The sequence below is a fragment of the Sprattus sprattus genome (assembly GCF_963457725.1).
Source record: "Sprattus sprattus genome assembly, chromosome: 19".
Classification (NCBI taxonomy): domain Eukaryota; kingdom Metazoa; phylum Chordata; class Actinopteri; order Clupeiformes; family Clupeidae; genus Sprattus; species Sprattus sprattus.
Genome location: NC_137917.1, coordinates 565561 through 591203, shown reverse-complemented (window position 1 = coordinate 591203; position 25643 = coordinate 565561). Strand labels below are relative to the sequence as shown.

Genomic DNA, 25643 nt, shown 5'->3' with positions numbered 1-25643 from the left:
CTTACATTGAAATAAAAAATAAATCCTGTACACTGGCATGGTTCTGCAATATTGTCTATTGAATTTGAGTTAAATTCGTTTAGGTATTGCTTAACATGTGTTAACATGTACATCTGCACCCTATTATAATTAATGCAATAGGTTTGGGACTGTACTGTAAATGTGCATATATGGCCTCAGCTACTGTGCTATATGAACATTGCTTGTTATATCTGGGGCATTGTGGTTCTCTCAATTTTTCCCTTAAAAAGCAAGCAAGCAACCTACTAAATCAATGTGAATCGTATTTATGGATATCTCTACTGATGGCTGTTATGTTTAAGTACTCAGATGTCAGTACATAACTTCAATTTCAGAAAGATTATGGCAAGAATTAAATAGATTTGTTTCAAAGACATCAATTGAAAACTGTTTGGTAATAATTTTGATCACCAAGGTTTTCTATTCTGACAAGCTGCTGCTGGGAAGTGGACAGCGAGATTGTAAACGCTTGTTTTTCGCCAACAATTTCAACAATAAAGAAACCTCAACATGCTTCAGTGGTCTGCTTCTTGTTAAACAAGTGACATGAGCACCAGACGTTTAACCCCATGTGAAATAGACAGACAAGCCAAGACGGCAATTGGTTTATTTACGCTAGCTTATAACTACTTATTTGACACGGTTTAAACGTTTGATTAGCACACTAGCTCTGTGTTTTGGTCATTTAGCTTCGTAAAAATTCGGTTAACAAGTCACTTGTGTGTTTAGATGTATGACTTCTTAAAAGTTCGGTTAACAAGTCAGTTGAGTATTGAGCCGTATAACTTCACAAAAATAACAAATACATTAAAAAAAATATAGTTTAAAAGTCAGGCGATCAACACAATTTCTCAACAAAAAAGTAAAGGTCCTGGTATCAGCCAATCAAACGGAGTAAATCACCCACTTCCGGTTTTAAAGCGGTATCTCTGGGCCAAAGGTTTTCTCTGCCGACAGCATTTGTCACTACACGATGGTAGTCGCGCATGCTCAGTTACGATGGTAGTCCGGTGGCATGCGTCACTTTGCGACACTGCTACAGCTCGTGGAACTTCACGAAAGATGGTCTACTTTTTGAAGCTTGGTAATTGTATTAGGACTGGGCAACGATTAAAATTTTGAATCGCGATTAATCGCATGATTTCCCTGATTAATCACGATTAATCGCATTTCTATACGCAAAATCCAATAATCAATTCAAAAGTAGTGTATAGCGCACTTTTATTTTAAATGTTCTGCCATATGAAAGTGCCACAACATTTGTTGTGCAAACACTTAACATCAGCATTTTTATATAGTAGCAGTTTAATAAAATAAATACTTTGTGTAATTCTCAACTTAAACAATGTTATCAAAACAAATACAAAACAAAAGCTTATTGCCACTGCCAGAGCATTAATGTTTTTAGAGTGTGGTGAAGCACCAGAAAATTGTGTTGACAATATTTCAACTCAATTCCATGTACTTGATGGCTGGTTTCCCTGTAATGTAACTAACCAGCCTGGTTATGACGTTGTTTCTGCCATATCTCTTTTAATTACAGTGCATAAAATGCCCTGTATTGTTATTCCTAGGCTTCTTCTTCTTCTTCTTCTTCTTCTTCTTCTTATTACAGTGCATGAAATGCCCTGTATTGTTATTCCTAGGCATTTTCTTCTTCTTATTCTTCTTACCTTTTTCTGTGATTAATTCAGCCTGAACCGCTTAACGTAGAAACTTCATTCAAACTTTGTCGCGTAGGTCTTGTAAAGGACACTTATGCTATGTATTTTTCACTTTTCTAAACTTTATACTTTTTAAGATATTAAATAAAAACGAATCGAAATTTTCCCATTGACTTACATTGGGCCATTATGACATCATAATTAGGGATGAGAACCGATAAGATTTTAACGATTCCGGTTCCTTATCGATTCCTGCTTATCGAACCGATTCCTTATCGATTCTCTTAACGATTCTTATAATTTGGTAAGGGGCGAAAAAGAGCACAAACGGGTTTTTTACATTAATGTTCTTTTATATAAATTTCTAGAATGTTTACATACACATTCAAATAAAACTTACATAACTTAAATAAAATGTGTTCTGTTTAATATAAACGTTCATACAAATAACAATGCTCCTTCCTTACAGAAGACGTACTAACTGCAGCCTGTAACGATGACAGACTAGCAGCCTCTGAGCCCGTCTGATTTAGAACCTCATCATCAGCTTAATTGGATGGAAATGGAGATTATTTATAGAGCGAACGCTGGTTTGCACAATGAAAAAAATGGCACTAACAAAATCGCTGAATTTTCTGATCTGACATACTGAAACATAATTACTTGTATCATGTAACATGATACAAGTAATTAAACTAGGCACTCAGTATATTTAACACTTAGCTATTGCTGCCACTGAATTGGCTACGAGAAACTTATCCATATCGAACTGTCAAACTGAGGGAGCTGCACGCGTTGCTTGCTTATTAACGGAGTCTTTTGTACAGCCTAACCCTACCCTAGGACCAACAGAGGGGAGGCAAGCACTGCCCCTGCCTCTAGCCAACGGTTGAAAATAGAAGATTATACAGTTAAGCTAGCCTAGTTATGTAAGTTATATATAATATATGACAATGTCCAACATCGCCCATTCTGTTAAGCAATTCAATGCTAAGTTTAGTTATGGTTAACTTCCTCCCTTTGAGGAAATACATTTTTTACAGAGGTTACAAGTGACCGTGTTCGCATCCGTTCGGGTGAAATAAAGCCACACTTTAGATCGCTTCTGTCGAGTTGCCATTTCTGCTGCGTTCTGACTTTATTTTAAGAGTTTGCGCATGCGCAAACGGCACAGAGACCTGTTAACAGACCCGGTTATGAATTTGGCTAACGATTCCAAAGATTCGGCTCATTGGGAACCGGTTCTCAACAAGACCCGGTTCTCGGTTCCCATCCCTAATCATAATAGGGTCTTTAAACTGGCTTGCACCTGTGCTTCACTGACAGCTGCGCCAAATCAAAGGAACCTCTTCTCTGTCCCTCTCAATTTAACTGTAACTAGGAACATTAAGACACCTTCCATTCTCTACTTTTTTTCTCTCCATCTCTCCATCTTTCTCTCTATCCCTCTCAGTCTACTTTCTCTCACACTCAATCTCTCTTCTTCACTCCATTTTTATCTCCTTTTTTCAATATTTTCACTCTCTTTTTCTCTTTCACTCTTCTTTCCTTCTTCCACTCATCTTTCCTTCTTCCACTCTTCTTTCCTTCTTTCACTTTTCTTTCCTTTCTTCACTCTCCGTTCTTCTTTCACTCTTCTTTCCTTTTCTTCTTTCCTTCTTCAACTATTATTTCCTTCTTTCACTCTTCTTTCTTTTCTTCTTCCTTTCCTAACTTTTGCATTTCATGCACTGGTATTTCCTTCAGGAAATGCATTTTCTAGTTCTTGTTACCTTTTTCTGCGATTAATTCAGCCCGAACCACTTAACGTAGAAACTTCATTCAAACTTTGTCGCGTAGGTCTTGTAAAGGACACTTATGCTATGTATTTTTCACTTTTCTAAACTTTATGCTTTTTAAGATATTAAATAAAAACGAATCAAAATTTTCCCATTGACTTACATTGGGCCATTATGACATCATAATAGGGTCTTTAAACTGGCTTGCACCTGCTTCACTGACACCTGCGCCAAATCAAAGGAACCTCTTCTCTGTCCCTCTCAATTTAACTGTAACTAGGAACATTAAGACACCTTCCATTCTCTACTTTTTTTTCTCTCCATCTCTCCATCTTTCTATCCCTCTCAGTCTACTTTCTCTCACACTCAATCTCTCTTCTTCACTCCATTTTTATCTCCTTTTTTCAATATTTTCACTCTCTTTTTCTCTTTATCCAGAGCCACTCTTGTTCACTCTTCTTTCCTTCTTCCACTCTTCTTTCCTTTCTTTTTCCACTCTTCTTTCCTTCTTTCACTTTTCTTTCCTTTCTTCACTCTCCTTTCTTCTTTCCTTCTTTCACTCTTCTTTCCTTTCTTCTTTCCTTCTTTCACGCTTCTTTCTTTTCTTCTTTCCTTCTTCAACTATTCTTTCCTTCTTTCCTTTCTTCACTCTTCTTCCCTTTCTTCACTCTTCTTTCTTTTCTTCTTTCCTTCTTCCACTCTTCTTTCCATCTTCCACTCTTCTTTCCTTCTTTCACTCTTCTTTCTTTTCTTCTTCCTTTCTTAACTTTTGCATTTCATGCACTGGTATTTCCTTCAGGAAATGCATTTTCTAGTTTTGCATTGTTAGCTGACGTTTGTAGCTCGCTAGTTAATGGCAACTCCCCATGCTAGCTAGCGATAGCTAGCACGTTCAAATTAGTTAGCTTAACTTATCGGGAGCCGGGGGGACAGGGAATATCATTGCACAACAAGCTCAAAATCATATTTTCGATAGTTGATTTTCTTGTCATCCTGATGTGATCTTAATGAATGGATCCAGTAGGGTGACAGGCTAAAATAGCCAGCTGCTTAGCTGCTGCTAGCACCATTCAGAGACAACGAACTTTAGCTAACAGCTGAGCCCACTGACGTTATCCTTTGCTGGAGGTGATGCACAGGCAATGAATCGCCACATTATTTCGAGAAGTTAAGCTTTCGTGTATCTGTGTTAACATGCGTATGTCTATGCCCTTCTCCAGGGTTGTTTATCCGGTTGCGCAGCAGTCAGCAGCAGCGTGAACCTAGCGGGAATAGAACGTTCAAACCGGATATGAAAATTGTTAGCCAAAACGGCTAAAAGTTAGCCAAACTATCAAAATAAAAGTCCCGCGATTTATACGGATCCACAGCGGTTAACAATGGGAATCCCTAACAATAATGATAATGAATTCCATGCAGCCACCGAACGGTCGAAATTTCGCCTTTTAATGTATAAGAATGAGAAATGAATGAAGATGTTTGGTGGAAACCTTCCAGATTGTTCAAATTACATGATAAAAGTATTTTTCAATAGCTCTAAAAATGGCTCTATCTTTTTCAGGGGGATATATATCATTTGGGATACATATATCATTTGCCTTATTCGAGAAATAACTTATTTCTTATTTGAAGACCAAAGAAACTAAGAGGGTTACACTAAACACTACAGCTTATTGATGAAAGCCATTAAACAAGGCATTATACAATGCACGCAATTAGAGTGCATGCATGACATTCAAATACTTGAAATAGGAAAACTAAGTCTTGTGCACCCTCAATATGGGGGTAAAATGAAATCCTTACAACATGACCTTTCAAATGATATATGGATTATATGTCCTGAATCGCTTTTGTGGCATTGGCGGGGCATCTTGTGCCAACTGTGCTATTCGCCATAGACACGAATGGAGAGCACATATTCAAATAGCTGAAATAAGAAAACTAAATCTTGTGCACCTCAACATGGGGGTAAAATGACATAATAAAAAATAAACCTGCGTTAACGTGCGATAAAATAATTGTCGGCGTTAATTCATTGATGAATTAACGCAAGATTAACGGGTTAACTTGCCCAGACCTAAATTGTATACAAGTTCTTAACGTTAGTATAATAAAGAAGATAAAGTATACCCCGACATCTTTTGTTCTGCCTGTGAAGTTATATTGGCTAGCACATCAATGCTTTATTTGTTTTATCTACTGCTATTTCTCACTTCTTCATAATATATTTGCTCCGTCTCCACACTTTTCATAATTAAATATTACATTAAATATACCCACATAATGCGTTAAGACTTCCCCATATGTTGACGTTGAGCCTTGTGCGGTAAACTCCTTTTCCGGGGGTGTGGCAAGCTTATCCAGCTACACTTTTGTTAGCCTGCACTGGAGCAGGTTAGTGCTAATTGATATGTTACTATGGTGATTTATCGAAAGTTGCTTCGCCGAACCTAACGGTGCAAACCCATGTCACCGTTATGAGCGACGTGATTTCTAAACCCAATGCATTTCAATGGGAGCCAATCCATTGTGACGTAGACCAGCGATTTGGGCGACGCGACCATGAAAATGTTGAAACTTATGCAAATGAGGAGCGATTTTTCCCGGCAGCGGCCAATGAGATTGTTTGGTGTCGTCTTTGACGGTTTGAAAATTGTAGGACTGTATGCTATTTCCACACGCTACACCACGCCCACTCAAAGCGATGGAATTTGGTCGCGTCGCTGTCATGGGTTTGCACCGTAATAGAGGGGCGTTTTTTATTTTAGCCTGTAAATTAGCTTGCTAAACTGCTTAGCGAGCTACTCCGAATAGGGCCCTGGACTAGTAGACCAGTCATGCACTTATGTTTTGATGGCAAATGTGGGGGGGTCTAAACAACTTTTTTTTAAGTGAGGGGGACGTGAACCCCCAAAGTTATATTGTTGCGACGCCCATGCGTGATTCACATGTTTTGGTTCTTACCATGTTAAACTGAGTTCTTGTACACTGATTTTCTCTGTGTCCCAATTTTCCTGAAATGTTTGAAATCTTGTGTACACCTGCATCTCACGTAACATCCTATGATCGCGTGATCAAGCAAAGCATACCAGTATTTTTGGAAAAACAGGCTACTTTAGACTGACATAGTGTCAGAGTTGATGTTTTTTTTGTTACTTTTTCAGTTTTAAATTCAGCCAGTTTATAGAGTGTATGAGACATGAAATCATGTAGATGAAACATTTACGTTTACTACTCTTCTGTCGAAAATTCCCATAGTACAGACATAAGTATTTGAAAAAGAAATAGAAAAAAATGAAAAGCAATTACAAAATAGATTAATAGGAAAGAAGAACCTGTGTTGTTGACAGTGACAGTTACAAACACTTTCTTGGAACACATTCTGCTCACTGCTCAGTTAGCCTGTATGTGCTAGTGTGTACATGAGGAGACAGAGAGGCAACACTAGAAGCAATGTGTATGGTCTGATGCTCGCCGCTGCGCTGTAGTTGCAAAGGCGTGAAGAGCAGCAGAAAACCTTGTTACCGTTCCCAGCGTTGTCCACTGATGCACCGGCTGCTGCCCCTGAGCAGGTGGCCCTGCTGGCACACTGCTTCACAATGGCTGTCACACCATCTGTGGACACGCAGGACATAAGAAGAGAATAAGCCCTGCACTGACTTGTGCCTTACTCACAATCCTATGAAGTGATACATATAGTAATATAAACACAGAGACCTATCCAGCCCATTGCAGTTATCTTGTTACAAAAACCTTCTACCTACTCATAGTGTCCACAGTGGCCATGCAGGTATCCAGGGGAGGGAAGCAGTCCTGGTTGCTCTGGTTACACTGCTCATTGTTGGAGGAGGCACTGCACACGTAGCATTTCAGTGTGTCCACTGAACATCAAACATGAAACAACATTGTCATGAATCTGTGATATACTGTTTTACACTGATGGTCTATGCATAGGCTACCCACAAATAGAGAACATTGAGATGATTATAAATAATGATTCGAATAAATAGTCGTGCTTTATGCAATGTATATTCAAAGCTGCTCAAGAACACTCTCTGAGAGCACTCAAAATGTAAAATTCTGAACAAATCACGATTCCAGACAAGCCAGGCTTTTCTCCTCCGAGTTGAACCTATCCTAATTATTTATGGTCTGTAAAATTCTGCAAGAGCTAAAACGTTTTATAAGACATTTCTTTCTTTCTGGTAACATTTGGGAAGGAAACTTAAGTGGTTCAAAAACTAGATAACATCTAGATGTATTCGAACATATAAATCCTATACACAGGAAGAGCGAACTGAAAAGCTTTACACTTTTGTTTGAGGTGCTCTCTGGAAGTATGAAAGAAGTAATACAAAAACTTGGGATACTATGACAAAACATTGGTGAGGATAAACTACATTGTTTTTATTTCATTGAATTGAATGAAATTACATTTAGGTGTTTGTTTCATCATTGTGCTCATTCAAATGTTAGTATGTGTCCAATCCTTACCTGAACGCACACATACAAGGAGAAGCAGTAGTCCAGTTAGAGCCTTCATGTCATTAGCAGAGTTGTGGATGTGTGTGTTTGTTTCATATTACAGGTTTAAGCTTGAAACTCTCCTTGGGGATTCACCCAGAAGGCATTCCTTCATGCGTTCTTCCTGTCCATCAAGATGCAAAAAATTACTGGTCATCTTGTAAGATTGTTATCTTTAGACAGTCACATTCCTAGATAACGTCACTGCCTGTCACTGTATACTGTTACTGCTATGATTTATTCTGTTAGATCATGTTGTCATTCAGGGTGATGATGACTATACACCTCTTCACCATTGTGTTTGCTGAAGACTGCACTGTGTGAACACTGTATATAATACGTTTAAACAGGTGATCAGTAAGTAAACAGGCCCATTTCCCTCCAGCTAAAGCAAACATCACGTGTCGCCAGAGTTTTTTCTTTCTACATCAGGAGTGATAAACTGGACTGTCCTCTTCAAACAGGAGCGAAACTGCCAGTCTGATACTATTCAAACAGATGCAATCGTGGGTTTGTTTGTTTGACTGTTCCCCTGACAACCACATAGTTGACATGCAGAACTCCCTAGAAAATTATATTTAATGAGGATACCTTCAGATGTATTTTATTCAGATGAGAAGAACAGTATGCAAGAACAGGAATTACAGTCACTGCCAAAATAACAGAGCAACAGAGTTGGATTTAGAGAGAAATAGAAAGAGGGAATTGATATTTTCATTTTTTAAATTCTTTTGAAAAAATAAGCTTGAATGTTGATGTCAGACGGACTTATTACAAAAGAGTGTAGTGCATTTTACATACTAACATTTGCCGTTCAGGTCTGTCTTAACCTTTGTTATTGTACACTACTGGCATCGAAAAATCACTCTAGTGTGAGTGAAAGGAGGTGTTCATCTCATATTTGACCGGTGTCTTTCAGTGTAAATTCTGCTCTAAGGAATGTATGGTGTCATATCATGCAGTCAGCGTTCAAAAACAGAGCAGTGTTGTAATGAGATGAAGTAATTGAAGACTGCAAGGCTTTGTCACCTGACCAGGTCTTCACCAGGCAAAAGGCGTGAGGGAGGTCATGTTTTCGGCTACATATTTCCCTTATTCACTGATTTCACATAATTATACCTGAAACCTGAACTAGCAAAGCAAACACTGATTTCAGAACAGCATGCTAGGGCAAGAAGGTTCTGGAATATGGATACAAGCAGAAGCAGCTTGTTTGGGCTTCCTACTCCAGTCACACTTCTTGTAAGACCCTGACCAAGACTTCAGCATGGCCTCCTTCTACTTCTCAAGAGACACTCAATCCTCATGAGGTTTCCCTTTCAGTCTCTGTCTGCAGCATGCTCCATATTCTCGACCGCGGGTTTTTCTGGCAGGGTACAGTCTGTCAAAGGAGGACGGACAGATTACGGATAGATTCTATTAAATGCCTGAAGTCATACAGTTACATCACCAGCACTGCAAACACAGTCAAATCTGAATAGGCTTGGTTCCTACAGCTTAAACCTAAATAAAGAGTATTCGTTTGACATATAGAGGTCACCTCCTCTGGTAAAGGTGAAGGAGGAAGATGACATCATCCCTGAAGCAGGCCAGAGGGTGGGTTGGCACCGTGAGGACAGTGCTGAGGATGTCATTTATAAAGGTACTCAACCCCTGGGACAACAACACAAATGGCCACTCTCAATACTGATGTCCACCACATTCAACAGAACGCCTGTAATAGTGTCATAGCTAATAGGACAGTACTTACCTTATACATGTAAATTGAAGACTGTAAATGTTCAACTGATTTCAACTGTAAACGAAACAAATTGTTGTCATGCAAAATGCAACAACATTTTCAACTAAACTTTATGCTGCTGGCCATTGGGCATCACCACATTTTCAGACTCACCTTGTAGTTCACGTAGAGCTGAGGACATCCAGAGAGAAAGCAGAAAGCATACACTCCTGATCCAGGACACACATCAGTTTAGGAAGAACATTTCAGAAGCATTCAAAAAGACTGAGGTGCTGACACTAAACACAATGCAGTGAACTATTTAGGCTTACAGTCTGTAGTCTTTATGGTGTAAATCCCGAGATATTACAGTCTGTAGTCTTTATGGTGTAAATCCTGAGATATTACGGTCTGTAGTCTTTATGGTGTAAATTCTGAGATATTACAGTCTGTAGTCTTTATGGTGTAAATTCTGAGATATTCTTTACTGCACAGCTTTATCAGATGGCCAGGTCATCACTAGGCTATAGTAATACCTTAATAAGGCTTACATTTCAAAATGTCAAACTTACCCGTAATGATGCTGCTGAGAAACCAAGAATACCAACTGAAAGGCACAAAAGAACTTGATTATTTTGAGTTGTAAATGTTTTGTTGTAATCAATAGAAAATGGTACAATTATTAGAATTTGTTTTGTCTAATCGTTACCTTTTGTTCTTCAAGTACAAGAGGGAGTAAGTGACTCCACTGATACAAACAGGACACAGCAGATATGACAGGAATCTCATCCCCTATAGCAGACCCAGAGGTTAAGTTCCGATACTCAAACAATCTCAGGGTTCAAGGCATGTGGAACTAATATCAATAGCTTGAAGTTACCTGTGAATCATATCCTGTTGTCAATCTCTCTGGTTCATCAAATTTGTCATCCTAGGGGAGATATAGTAGAAGTAATCAAAAGGATATCCCGTTGTCTTCTTTGGTGATATTCTGGCGTGTCATGGTGATGGTCTATAATGTGCTAAAATCAGCTGAATATTGAATTGCTGTCAGGTATACTGGCTTGGCTGTAACATTGTACCTGGATGCTGAAAGCCTTCTTAAGTTTCCAAAGCTGCGGGGGAGAAAGACATTGGCACAATGGTTCTGTGAAAGGGCAATTCATGAAAAATCTCTGAAATGCCACTGAGATCAGCAAACAGTGGCTATTGACATTTTACAGCAGTAGGTTTGAATTAACTTTTCCAAAGGAATAGGCCTCCTTAAACTATGGAATGGAAAACCTCCCTGAAAAAAGACTGAAACCATGCGTGCGAATGTGTTTGGTGTTGTCAGATTATCACTGCCCTATGAACATGCCGCCACTGATGCATACCTCAAGCACCACTCCCATTCCTGTGGGTACGAGGAGCAGCCAGTTTGTCTGCTTTACCAGCAGGTGGAGGAAAATCACCAGTGTGCTGAAACATCGCCACAACACTGCAAAGACAGAAATAGACAGACATAGCCCCTTTCTGTACCAGCATCAGCACCAGCAGCACACTGTCTGCCAGTGTCTCCAGCCATAAGGAGACACACCCGGACACTAACCTGATCTTTTAGACATGCCAGCCATGGTAGTTTTCTTCCTCCAGAAGCTGATGTCATTTTTAATAGCAAGGAACTCAAACAGAAGCTGGAATATATATAAGAAAAATATCATATTTTGACAGTTCGAGGTAAAGCTGTACATATAAAACATTTTTAAAAAATGAAATAGATGTATAACTGTTTTGTAAGTTTTAAGATGAGTTCAAACATTTGTGGTAAGCACAACAGAACAAACATATCTTCTGCAAATAAAACAAGCTTACATTAAGTATAGCTGCAAAAATGGTGAGAGCCAATATGCATACGTTTGTGTCCGTAATCACACCTTTGAATTCATCAACCTGATGCTCTGTAAATCCTATAACATAAATTGGAAAGACAACCATACAGATACCAAAAGCACATAAAGTGAAATTTCTCAAGTGTATTTATTACATGCCTCTGTATTAGATTTAATGACTTACCAAAATGTTTAAGAGAAAAGATTACATCTCTCATATGGCTCCACAATCTAAATGTCCTTAGAGAGATGTTTTCATAGGTTACAGTCAAATGGACTTCTGTGGTAGACTCATTTATCTCCTGTAGGGGGGAGGTGAAATGTGTCATTCATATACAGTATAAAGCTCTTATCCACTGTTGTGAGCTTGTAGTTTAGAAAATCATGATGTTACATACAAGAAAGTCCTTCATTCTGATCTGCAACTCATCGACAAGCATGAAGGGCAAATACATCTTCTTTTTTTCATCTTCCACCCTGGTAGGACCAAGAACAAGAGTTGGACCAGGCCTCTAATGGGTGTAAGACAGATTCCTTGAAGTCAGGTCCTTAAACAAACTCCAGAGAAGGACAAGATTAAAGTCTGACTGGCACAGGTCTATTTTCAGTCAAGCATCTCAAGAGGAGCACACGGGACGGGACAGGGCCTTAACACTCTGACAGCTTCTGCTTTCTGATTGGCAGACACTGTTCTACTTTGGGCAAGGGCATAAGGACATACATTATTTTAGTCTGTAACAAGTCTCCAAATGAGAGTGAACCAGCAGGGAAAGTGACATTTGAGTAATTCATTCAGTAATATAATGTTGAAATCATATTTGATAGATTAACCAGGCCTATTTATTAGTATTTGCTATTGAATCTTTTGTACTTCCAGAACTAGTTAGTTTTGGCCAAAGGTCCACTGTTCCCTTAACCAGTTCACAGGGCTTCTGCACTAATAGTAAGGTGTATCCTGGTGCCCGTAGTCCTGAAACTCACACTTTCATATAGCGCCGCACATCACTAGGCACAGCCCCTCTGCTGAAGCTGAACTTCTCTGCCATGATGCTGAGGCAGAGACGGGAATGCCAGAGGGAGACAGGCGCAGGTGGCACAGAACCAGGAGCTGGCTGCTGCTCCTCATCCTCTTCCTGTGGACAATGTGCATACAGCTGTAGCCAACTATGAACTTGAATGGGGACATCAGAGGGACTGTATAGAAATAGCTCAGGCATGGCTACAGGAGATAACAGAATAGCTAATGTACAACGGGAACTTTACCTGTGCAGTGTCTTCATTCAGGCTAGCTGTCATGCCAGGTGGATGTCGTGTTGTGTAAGAGGTGAGTCGGATTGCATAGCTCGCATGCCGGCTATCCTCCCAAGGAGCGGCACTACCACTATGCACATATATTACTGCGAACAAAGTTCCGTTGCTTCTGGTTGCCTCTGGGAGTGGCACGTTCACTTCTCTTCATTAAAAAATAAACAAAAACACAGCAAAACAACACAAAATGTTGAAAAGCTTTTGTTGTAATTATTGCACCACTGTCTCCTTGTTTCACGTCAGGTAGGTGATTCATTAGATATTCACATTAGGTAGGCCTGTTATGTGTTTGCGCATTGAAGCACTCCCGATACGCTATAATGATAACTGACCATTTTTACCTCTGGAATTTAGTGAAGATATCAAACTCGTTCTCCTGATGGAGCAGGCTGTGTCCTTCCACATCGCTGGGATCTAATGTTACGAAAATGCTCAGCTTTGGGAAGAAGCAGCCAAGCCAAACATGTTAACCACAACTAGTCTGCAATTCAAAGGCTATTTTGTGTACACGAAGGAGATGGTCGTAGTGACTTACCTGAGGATTCTCAGCAAAATACGGGGTAATGCAGCTGTCACCTCTGTTGGTGTCACAGGGTTTTGTATAAACGAATCCGTAAAGGACCCAGCAGGTATGCAGAACATACACGACGAACACTCCCACGGCCACCTTAGTGACAGACGTGTTTGCATAAGCGCCGTTTTTTGGCAAGTTAGAATAACAAGATGGAAACATATTAAACGCGGAAAATAACCTGCTTTAAAACAAGAAAAATGCGCTACGTGGTTAGGCTACCTTACGAAATCTCTGCCTGATGCTAGGTCAAATCTATAGCGAGCTATTAGACCTGGATAAAATGTAATTTTGGGACAACCAGTGCAGAGGGATACATTATCAAGGCTACAGTACGCTACAGCCTATCACATCTCGTCAGAGGAGCACGATAGACCAATGCAGCATAGAAATGATTCTGGGTGGCTCAATATCCTCCAATAACGCGAACAGATTTGAACCAGCATTGCCCTTTACTGCATTTCAAAATAAATCCGGTGGAGTTTATCTAGAAGAATGACTGAATGCATGAATGAATGAAAATACAGAATTTCTAAAATCTATTGATGCATTGGGCTGAAGTGTTTTACTGCCCGGTTTGGATATGACAGCTGGTGCTCAGGGCTACAGACGAAACTTTGACTGTTAGTGGAACAACTATTTAAAGAGGAAACTGCTTATTTTATGTTTCATGTCCCGATCACAACCTACTGCCTCAACTCAGCGGAGACACTTGCACGTGTCTTGCCGATAGAAGCATACACCCCATTGCATTGTGGTCAAGACCAGTCTTACATGCCTCAGATGTGACACTGTAACGTTAGCTATCCTCACATTTGCTGTATGAGCTTGCATCTAATATGACGTTTCAGGAAACGCAACAAAGCGTTTCTGAATGCTGATTACGGATATCTTCACACTGAACGAACGTTAGCTAAAAGTTTCTTCCATCGTTTAGCATGAGCTATCTCGTAGGACAAAAAGCGGTATTGAGCTAAGTGGCTAAGTTGTATGCTAGTTAGTTAGCATGGTGAAATTGTTTTGATCGCTAAAGACCTCCATAGGTAGCTATACAAGTCGCGTAACCAACGTTGAATTCGAAACATTGGAAATTGTTCTGCGAAAAGACTAAAATTGGGACTGTGGCCAGTTGCAGCTGGAATCAACTGGTCATACTGGCTAGCTAATTCCACACACTGTATGTAAACATGGACGTGTCTCAGCAAAAGTTACATTTTTCAATATAACATCGGCGAGATGGAAGCATGTATGAAGTTGATTTCCCGAGAGGGACTGCGTGGAGCACGTGAGCTTACATGTTTAGCTTGTTCAAGTTTTCTGCCTCTCCGAACAGTGAAGGGTTCAAGATCACCTTTCAGATGTCCTCCTAATTCTCATCACAGCACGTCAGCAACGACGAGAAGTCATGGGGGTCATATAAAAAGACATTTAACATTGTTACAGAAGACACGTTTCAACTGTAAGTGTCAAGTTTGATCACCCCTTTTTATTGGATGTAAAGGGTGTACCTACATGTTCTCATCATAACCAGATAACTCAATTATATAATTGTGTAAAGTAATAACAATGGCCTATCCGCCTCCATTGCAGCTGTATCGTGTCGCTCTAAAGTGTCAGAGGCTTCCCTATCCAGTGTTGCTCCCGTTTTTGTTGTGGTAAGAGAACAAAATGTTTTTCTTTTTTTTTTGCAAGTCTCTAAAGCATTTTCCGATCACACACATGTATGCGTAAAACAACTGAGAATTATCAGTGAACTAAAGTAATATGTAACAGTGCACGGATAAACTGTGTTTAACTATTCTTTCTTTGAACTTGTAGATGAGATTTGAAAAAAATGGGAACGTTACCTCCTCTGGTAAGCCCATAGTGTGGGACATTTTGTAATGGGAAATAGCTATACAGAGTTGTTTGCCAACTATCATCTTTCTCCAGAGAAGAAGAAGACAGAGCTGTATCAGGAACTGGGTTTACAGGCCAGAGACCTGAGGTTCCAGCACCAGACGAGCATCACCACACGCAAGAACATCATCATCATACAGATGGAGGTACTAATATATCTAACTAATATATGCGTGACCTTGATAAGTACTGCTGTTGCGAGTTAATCAACATGATCTGCTCCATCTGTCTATCGAGGGCTTGGAGCCAGAGGGGCGTAAGTGGCTTTTGACAAATTTTACAGGAGAGACAAAACAAAATTTTTACCACACTTCAATCAACTGTATTTATTAACCTTAAGCCACAACATCGCAAATATATGAATGAGTATTTAAGTAATAAACCTATGGCATATTAACAAAATGAACATGTTCTAAAATATTTTAAAATTAAAAAAATGTGGCAAAAATGTCAGATACGCCTTTTTGGCACCAAACATTGCCAAGTCTTCTAAGCACACATTGGGCGTATCTACTGAACAATGCAGATAATAATTGGTCAAAAGGGGAATTGATTGAATAATTAACACTTTAATAAGTAATTCATTTTCATTTAACTCATTCATTGTTATTTTATTTTTTTTCTCATTTCACATTTCCATTCTGGGCATCTGCTGAACAGTACAGACAGTAATAAAAGTCAATGAACTTGCTAAACCCTCTTCTGATAGGCAATTCATGAGTTATTCAATTTATTTCATTACATTAATTCATTCTTTTTTTAAACACACACACACACACACAAAGTGTTCTTTTTACTTATCTCATTCACTTTTCTTTTTTGCTCAACCATTTCAATTACTCTATTACTACTGTGAGTCTATTCATTGACCAGATCCAAAGAATCATGTCACGTCTTATTGGCTTTTCTGTTCACAAGTCTGTTTAGTTCTACTCGCTGTCCACCGTCAGAGCATTGTAGAACTCTGCGTATGTGTGAGGAATACTCCCATTGCTGCACAGGGTAAGTAGATCTTTCTTCTTTAATGCACTGATCCCAGGAGGACTTTCATACATTGAGCTTGGTTTGGACACGGAATGGGTGCTTCTGGTGCCCCTGGTTGCCTGCTTTGCCACCTTCAGTTCACGGAAGGTTGGGTTGGTGAAATCATACTTGAAGAAGACTGTTCTGGGTTCTTCCTTTGTGTAGCAAAACCATTTAATCTTCTGCCAATGCACTGCTTGTCCCTCCTCATCTTTGGTTTTGTTTTTGAGTACGTGATTAGAGAGAGACTTGAAGTCCAGGAAGACCTTGTGTCCAAGTTAATGTACGATGTATGGGTTGTTCTTTCTTGCCACTCTCACAAGGGTGTAGTACCCATCAGGGGAGTAGATTGGAACTTTTCTTCTGGCAGTTTCCAGACCAGACTCCTTGTACTTATGGTCAATAGTGGAGAGGGGCAATGTGTTGACTGCATGCAGGCACATTGTGCTAAAGGCAGCATTTCTATTCTGTCCACCACATGTATCTGAATAAAGAACTGCATGTTTGACTTCAGGATTAAGTTGTGAAAGGTACGAGTAAATACAAGTGCTGATCTCTGATGATCCTCGGCCGCCTTCCCCCTCATGCCACATGTAACACTCAACCTCTTTACTGTCCATATCATAGACAGTGAGGTTGTATGTACTCAATTTGCGTGAGTAGAACAGGCTACTAACGTTGCTCCAGGGGGTGGTTAACACTTACTCCAGGTCAAAAGTGACAGCCTTGTATGACTCCTGTTCCTTTGCTTTTTTTTTGTCATTATCTTTGTGTTCTCTGGCCTGGTTTTTTCTTAACTGGTGGGCATCAAAGTCATCCTTATGACTTTCCTTCTCACGGTCCTCTAAACGTTGGTACCAGTCACAGTATTTGCACGCGTCTTTCTTTGGAGTGTGGAAAGCTAGATTGAACTCAGTGTCAAACACCATTCTATAAAGACTTTGTTTTTCTGGTTTTATTTTCCACTCCTGTTCGCATTTCTCTTCATACAGTGCATACATTCTTGGCACATTCAGAGATCCTTCCAAGTAGAGCTTGTTTGTATCTTTCCTGGAGTAGTGGGATTCAAGTTTTGGGAAAGACTTGATATGCTCTCGTATTTTGTCTTTGCTACTCTCAGGCACTTTATTGTGAGGTGCATGTCGCCCTTTCTTACTTGGAGGGGAAAACCCCAAGTCACTAGATGGATGGCCGCCTGCAGACCTGGCAAATTTTTCAGACACATCAAGGGTCTTCCAAAAAAAGTCTTTGCATACCCTTATCTGTCTTTCCTCAAAGGACGTTGATACTCGAAGGAATGCGTTCTTCTTGATATTTTTACACTGTTTGTTTTTCCTCTTTTGATGACATGATTGACAATGAAGTCTTTCTGCCTTGCTGCATCTCCCATATCCCAACAATGCCGAAATACACTTTCCCTCACTGGCTCTGGGAAGTTTTGATTGCATTTGTATCTACAAGAGGCACAGTTCTTCTCCCTCACCTTCCTTCCTGGAACATGAATGCCATTTGAATTTATGTAGCATTGGCCAGAATTTTGTATCCTTTTACGTTGTTTTTTTTTCTCCAATTTCCAACATCTCTCTTTCTTTTTCTTCCTTGTGTTCTGTTGGCATCCTCCTCCTGGCCACTTTTAACCCCTCCCTCCTGAACAGGCTCAATGTCTACTGTCTCCTCTTCCTGGCCACTGTTAGCCCCTCCCTCCTGAACAAATTCTAGCACAATGTCTACTGTCTCAGTCCCTAGATCCTCTTCTGTCTCCATGTGTACCTCAACTGCATGATCCGTCTCCCTATCTGTCTCTCTTCCTCCATCTTCTGCTGTCTCTCTCTCTCTTCCAGCTCCTCATCTTTCTCCCTCATCTCATGCTGTGTCCCTTAATGATTAACACATTCATATATATTATTAATATAATATGCTATATGAGTGCCCTGATAGTCTAATAGTCTAATCTAATAGTTCAAGGCTAGGGTAAAGTACATTATGAGAAAGTTCAAAAGAATATTCTGTCAGAACACTAGGCTAGCAGGCAAAGTAAACCAGATCAGACCAAGACAATGGGATAAACTTTATCAATGCTAGGCCAGGCTAACAAGGTAATGCTCTCAAGGCATGATTATGACTTACTGTCATCACTCTAGTGAGAAAATCCGTTCAAAAACAACTCTGACTCATCTTCAACTTCATCAATATAGGATTCATCGGTTGGTTTCATAATATTCATCAATATCTTTTCTGCCTCAGACAGTTCCATGTGTGCAGTTGTGTCAGCCATTTTGAATGCTGTTTAAGGGCACTAACTGCCCTTCTAGCTCTGGGTCCCACATGTATTTTTCAGGCTCCAAACACTACTCACACGTTTGTGTTAGGTCTTTATTGTTTTGTTGCTTTATTCAATACAGTTTGATCTCAGATATGTCTTTTTGGCACCACTGGATAGAGCTCATTGAGACCTTTATTTTGATATAAAGAACTCATATTCGCTCAAAATGCCACTTACGCCCCTCTGGCTCCAAGTCCTCGCTATGGTCATAATGTTTGGCTCATTTGTGTTTTTTGTCGAATAATTTTTGTTTTGTTAGTTTGCCAATGGAAGGCAAACATTATTTGTGCATAAATGCTTAACACTTTTGTCACTCAGTTCTCCGGGTTCTTTACTGGAACCCATATTTCCTGCACACTGTGTGTGAGCCACTGCAACTCCTCAAGTCTCATTCTGGTGTGTGTTTCCAGTCTCTGAAGGCCATAGTGACGCCTGAATGCCTGCTGGTGTTAGACTTCAGAGGCTTTGGGCTGGATAAGTGGCTGGTGCTGGAGCTGGGCCCACAGCTGGCAGGAGAAGGGGCTCTGGTGACTTACTCCTTACCCTTTGAGTTCAGAGCGCTGGAGGCCCTCTTGCAGCACAGGGTAAGTTAAGGCTGTTCAGGTAAACGTATACCAACGATGTCACAGGGTAAGTTAAGGCTGTTCAGGTAAACGTATCTCAATGATGTCACAGGGTAAGTTAAAGGGATAGTTCGGGATTTTTGACATTAATCTGTATGGCATCCCCATCACCAGTGTCATGCAATCACACTGACTTACCCCTGGCAGCGTCCTGTGAGCAGAGTTCTCGTCCAGCTTTGGTCAAGCCGAAAGTAGTGCGGCAGGTTTGCTAGACCCAGCAAAATAAAACGTTTCTCTTCCCAAAACATTATGTGTTTAAAAGAGTGATATATTTGCATCCCAAAAACATGATAGTGGAAAAAGTCACACCTCGTTATCACTTGGCCCTATTTTCTCTTGAGGTTTACAAAAGCACATTTGAACAAGCCAGATTAATTTTGGAACAAATGTTTGCCAACTTGGTCAAAACAAGAGGCGTTATGCATGGCAGCAAAAGAACATCAGATTCCAAGAAAAACACTTGCTACCCACAGTTCAATTTGGTGGGGGGTCCATCATGCTGTGGGGCTATTTGGCTAGTGCAGGTACTGGGAATCTTGTTTAAGTTGAGCTTCGCATGGATTCAACTTAATATCATCTAATTGTTGAAAATAATGTTAAAGAGTCTGTCACAAAGTTGAAGTGACGCTGGAGTTGGGTGTTCCAGCAAGACAACGACCCAAAACATTGCTCAATCTACCAAGCATTTATGCAGAGGAACAAGTAGAATGTTCAGGAATGGCCATCCCAGTCCCCAGACTTGAATATTATTGAAAATCTATGGGATGAATTGAAGCAGGCTGTCCACACATGGCTGCCATCAAACCTAACCGTCCTGGAGATGTTTCGTAAGGAAGAATGGTCCAAAATCCTTCATCTAGAATCCAGACACTCATCAGAGGCTATAGCAAGCGTATAGAGGCTGTTATTTTGGCAAAAGGAGGCTCTATTAAATATTGATGTGATTTTTCTTTTGGGGTGCCCAAATTTATGCACCTGTCTAATTTTGTTATGATGCATATGGCATATTTTCTGTTCATACAATAAACTTTATTTCACTGCTTAAATATGACTGTGTCCATGAAGTATTATATATATAACAAAGAAGGTCCTGATCCAAACGCCCAACAATTTATAAATAAAAGTAATGGAGATTATCAGAGGTGCCCAAACTTTTGCATACGACTGAATGTATTAGGCCTTTCTGTAGGTGTTTAAATGATCTATGTCTGTTTTTCCAGGGTGACTCTGAAGCATTCTGACCTGTGTTGGTGTGCTGATACAGGTGAACACTTTGCAGGCCAGGCTGAATGAGATGCATCCTCAGATCATGGACTCTCTTGAATCTCTGGTGGATCCAAAAATCTTGTCTGCAGACCGCAGTAAGCTGCACATGCTTCTGCTCAATAGCAAGGGGTAAGTATGTCATCACATACTTCATTTAGACTTCCTGATCCACATGCTGTCAGTTAGTGAGGATTCAGTGACTCAGATTAGTGCAGCCAGGTCTGAATAGCCCCCATATTCTGCAGTTAAAAACCTGTAGAGTAGAGTTGGGAGTTGAGAAAATGCAGTCGAAGGGGAAATACAGTGCCAGTTCTTTGGTACATTTTCAGTTAAAAAAGGATATTAACTAGCCTGGATGCCAGACCGAACTTAGCCCCGCCCACAACATTTGAGTTCTGGAAGTTCGGTCTGGCATCGCTCTGTTGGGGAGAAATTTTGCCCGACCAAAAACGAAACAGCCAATCAAATTGGCAGGGCGGGCTTTATAAGATGATGGACAGATGATCAACGGTAATGTAATCAACCACGTCACCAAAGAGCGCTTGGTTTGAAGCCAGCTGCCACTGGAGAGATTGGAGTCTGTTTTAGAAGACATTGACTGCGCATTCATTTTGAAAGAGGAACAGAAAAAATGCGATCAAGGCATTTGTCGATCGTAAAGATGTTTTCGCCGTCCTTCGTACGGGATCCGGTAAGTTTAATGTATCAGCTGGCCCCGATGGTCGACGTTTGAAACACGCCCCATAATCACAGCCCAATGGAGCAGTATCAGACTCATAATTTGACTAGTGTGACATCGTCAGGCTAGATGTTAACAGTAAGAGTGAAGAGTTGTTTATAGTCTCCAAAACACATCTATGAAGTCCAAATCAGTAACTAAAACTCCATGAAACAACTACGAATAAAATAATCATATGTATATATCATACATGTATAATGACATCCTGGAAAATGTAACAATATTATATAGGCAAATAGCACTTGAAGAACTGATAATATGCATCCAAAGGGAGAAAATATAAAACTTGTCAATATGACATACACATAGTACCACAGCAAACTAACAAGGCGGGCCAAGGTAACCAATTGGAGTTGTTGGGAAGGCAAGTTCATGGAAATCTCCACAGTGGGAAACTGGTGAAGAAATTCAGACATGACACTCTGCTGCCAAGTTGAGCTGCAGGATTCCTATCTTACAGAGCTCATCAGCAGCAAGCGCTTGCTCTTAACATGTTCAGTCTTTCAGAGTTGGAAACGGACATCAAAGTGTTCAAGGAAAGCCTGCTAAAGATCCTGGATGAAGATGAGCTCATCGAAGAGATGTGTCTGACCAAATGGACAGACCCCCGTGTGTTGTAAGTGAAGTCTCTCCATGTGTCATATATAGTCACTCAACCAGCTTTAGTTCATGGGCATGTTAACACAGAAGTGTGTGTGTGTGTGTGTGTGTGTGTGTGTGTGTGTGTGTGTGTGTGTGTGTGTGTGTGTGTGTGTGTGTGAGCAGTGAAGAGAGCAGCTTGGGCATTGACCACGCAGAAGAGATGGAACTGCTGTTGGAGAACTACTTACTGCAGGCGGAGGAGCTGGGCAATAACACTCGGGAGCTGAAAGGCCTGATTGATGACTCAGAGAGCGTCATCTTCATTAACCTGGACAGGTGAGCGGAGACATACAAGAAAGGGGAAGTTTGAAGTTAAGATAATCTTTGATAAAGGCACGATTTGTGTGTTACGCCATGTGCTGGTTTAGAAAAGCGTTTGCTGTTTCAAGTTTAGGTGAATGATAAACTTGAGTTCTTCTGACAGCTCATGGTGAAGTGGGCTAAGTATAGGTGATGTAGCTGTATGGTATATAGCGTAGGCCGTGCAGGTGTACACATAACCTAAAGTTAGTGTTGTGAAAGTTACAGTGCCAACTAGAATGCTAGTCTAATCATTACTTACCTGTTATAGCCCAACTGTTGTTATATGTTTTCTTGTTCCTGCTTTAGAGATAAGCTGTTGAGATAGACATTATGTATATCTTATTTGCATAATATTTGTTCAGAATCTGGTCTAATTACCCCTCTGAAAATAGTAATACCTATCATATGGTAGTAAATGACCCTGTAAAATATTTGTCCATGTGCATGCTTTTAACATTCTTCCTCTAAACATAAGTGATTCATTCATATTTCTCTGTCGCTGTGATGGCCCAAGTCACCGAAATGTGATGATGCGGCTGAACCTGCAGCTGACGATGGGCACCTTCTCCCTGTCCTTGTTTGGCCTGATCGGTGTTGCCTTTGGGATGAACTTGGAGTCCAATTTAGAAGAGGTCAGTTGGCTAGAGCACAGATTAAGTGGACAGCATTAAGGTGCAGTCCACGGATCTGGCGAAAGGTTGTTGATATTTGAGTTCAACAGCCAATGAAATTACACCCTCCCATCCATGCTCCTGAAGCAACATTGGCCAGAGTTTTTCTGAGTGCACACACTGAGGACCAAAAAGAATTGCAGGCTGCACCTTTACCCTCTACCTATACTCCTGTACACATGGTGAGAGAGAGGACATTAGCAGGCCTACTGTTTGTGTGTAGTCAGTCTGATCATTAGAGCTGAACTGAATATAGAAGTGGTCTCTACAAAGACAATATGTGCTCTAATGTTCGGAAAAAGATCTGTAGAATGTATCCTGGAGTACCCATTCATATATGAACTGCTCAAAATGTGAATTTCTATGGTTTGTGACAGATGTTTTAGAAATTATCAGGTTTGGCTTTGATAATGCTATAAAGGTTACCCTGATGATGTAAATGTTTGTGAAAAGACTCAAATGAATAAATGCTGGCTGTCTCACCTGTTCCGCATCATCAGATGACCTTAAGACAGATAAGACGCAGACAGGCTATTGTCTGCAGTATTGTAGGAGCTGAGTGTGTCTGTGTCTGTGTCTGTGTCTGTGCAGGACCCGCGCGTGTTCTGGCTGGTGACGGGGATCATGTTCCTGGGCAGTGGGCTGATTTGGAGGCGGCTCCTCTCTTTCCTGGGGCGACACTTGGAGCCGTCCTCTCCACCCCCTGTGAGTAGAAACCACTCACCCACATACATACACACACACACACACACACACACACACACACACACACACACACACACACACACATACAGACATTCTCACACACATACACACACCATTAGTCTCAGCCTCAGACAGCCTACCCACAAATTGGCACAGTCTGACTGATCCCCATTGGGCACAAAGCTAGCAGTGCTGTGGGAGTCCATCAGTTCTACTGTCACTCTGTGTGCAATGTTAGTCACGGGGGTGTTTACACAATTATGGAAAACCTGCATGAATGTGTTTTCTTCAGTGTGCTGAGAAGCAAACTGTTATTTATTAGCAGTCAGCATTTAGCAAGTTACACAGCAACCGCAGTGAGTGTTCCGAATGATCACTGTGTTTGAGACGGTCTATTAAAAAAAACAACAGTCTGTGGTTGGACATTTTAAAGAGATCAACAAGCCGCTGGTGCATAAAGAAGATGGTCCTTGGCTATGTGACTTTACAGTGTTGGTACTCTTTATGTCTATAATCTATCTTACCAAGCTTACCTACTGTGGGCCTTAAACCAAACATGCTGGATTCATCTGTATTTATCCTTCTTGGTAAACTAACCCAAATCCCTCTGCAATGTGAGTGAGTCATATAGCTATCTTTCACATAACACTGACAGGACTAGTGAAGATGCACAGATGTCATGCATCTCGTTGTTGTGTTATGGGCAAAGAACTCACCGAATGTAAGGGATAATGTATTGTCCGGAGGTCATTCTCCAAAAATAATTCCCGACGGGTCGAACAACACCCCGACGCGCGCGGAATGATATGAAAGATGTGAATAAGAAGTACAAAACCCGTTGCCAATGACAGCGGTCATTATCTTTTTGCAGCGGTATGTTAGCAGGAATTAATGTTAGGTATGACGTAGGGATGGCCCATTCAAATCAACGGTACTTTTTGGAACATTCTGAAGAGCCGTATAATAAATCAAATCAAATCAAATCAAATCTGGATTGGCCTGGAGACTGCACTGATTAAATCCAGTCTCTTAGGATATGAAAGCAGCCTTTACCTTTCTGTCAATTCTTGGCTTAGAATTACTGGACCAACTGACCCTGATGAGCTTAGCTGCTGTGTACCAAAAGCCTGTTCCCTCCTTTCTCCCCTCTAGATCCCCCCAGTATGGAAAAAGGGCCACATCGCCTCCACAAGAGGGACAGACATTAAAGGAGGAGTCAGATGATGGTGATGATGTTGGTGTTGAAAGCACAAACCAAATACTGGTGGATTGGTGGATCATGCTGAAGTAAAGAGTAAAGATGGGGCAAAAGAAGAAACAGACTGTTTTTCATTCATGCCATTGAAGTTCAGATGTTGAACAAAAACAGACTGTTTTTCATTCATGTTATTGAAGTTCAGATGTTGAACTTGCATTTGAAATTTGAATTTCACAATGCAAGTTTGTGGTGTAATTTTTTGTATTTATTCCTGTAATCATACAGTTTTTTGTTGTTGTTGTTATACGTAATCATACAACCTCTTGCTGTTTCCTTATCCTGAGGAGTTCATGCAGAGCAGTGCATAGGTGTAGGAATAGACTTTGCCAAATTGTATTTAATCACAGTGACAGACCACTGGATATTGTGATAAATATAGATGCCTCTTTATAACATTACATCAAGATAGGAGGACGTAACATTGCCTTTGTGCTCATATGCTTGAGACATACAATTCCTGCACTTTCATTTTTTCTGTATGCATAGGTGTAAGATGGTGTTTTAAAAACGTGTTTTAGCTGTTTCATAACCACCACAGTGTATACCAAGCAGTTTGAATGGTCAGTGACAGAACGAGAGACTGTGATCATGTTATCCCACACTAATCATATTTTGACTGTTGTATCATACAATAAAATTAACGTCACATACACCGTTCTAAAGATAGTGTTTGTTGTGTACATCTACTTTCCTTATTATCTTTTATAGTTTTATCTATTCGGTTTGACGTAACT

At 40.4% G+C, this 25643-nt stretch overlaps 2 protein-coding genes across 2 annotated transcripts; one reads left to right on the top strand and one right to left on the bottom strand.

Moving 5' to 3' along the window:
- Positions 1-8736: 8736 nt before the first annotated feature.
- On the bottom strand, positions 8737-13619 carry LOC308380062 (lipid scramblase CLPTM1L-like; the record flags this gene model as incomplete). Its single annotated transcript, XM_080857343.1, has 17 exons — positions 8737-9368; positions 9528-9640; positions 9738-9782; positions 9882-9937; positions 10280-10314; positions 10417-10499; positions 10588-10638; positions 10790-10822; positions 11084-11187; positions 11299-11383; positions 11562-11656; positions 11763-11880; positions 11977-12055; positions 12560-12711; positions 12842-13031; positions 13228-13322; positions 13422-13619. The coding sequence occupies 17 exons, from the start codon at positions 13617-13619 to the stop codon at positions 9284-9286; spliced, it is 1617 nt and encodes a 538-aa protein (XP_080713469.1). The 3' UTR covers positions 8737-9283.
- Positions 13620-14138: 519 nt separating this feature from the next.
- On the top strand, positions 14139-25513 carry mrs2 (magnesium transporter MRS2). Its single transcript, XM_080857415.1, has 11 exons — positions 14139-14916; positions 15048-15112; positions 15276-15312; positions 15390-15502; positions 19113-19286; positions 20590-20720; positions 21830-21946; positions 22096-22248; positions 22790-22907; positions 23538-23651; positions 24804-25513. Exons 1-11 carry the CDS (start codon positions 14694-14696, stop codon positions 24873-24875), a joined length of 1317 nt encoding a protein of 438 aa, XP_080713541.1. The 5' UTR covers positions 14139-14693; the 3' UTR covers positions 24876-25513.
- Positions 25514-25643: the final 130 nt, after the last annotated feature.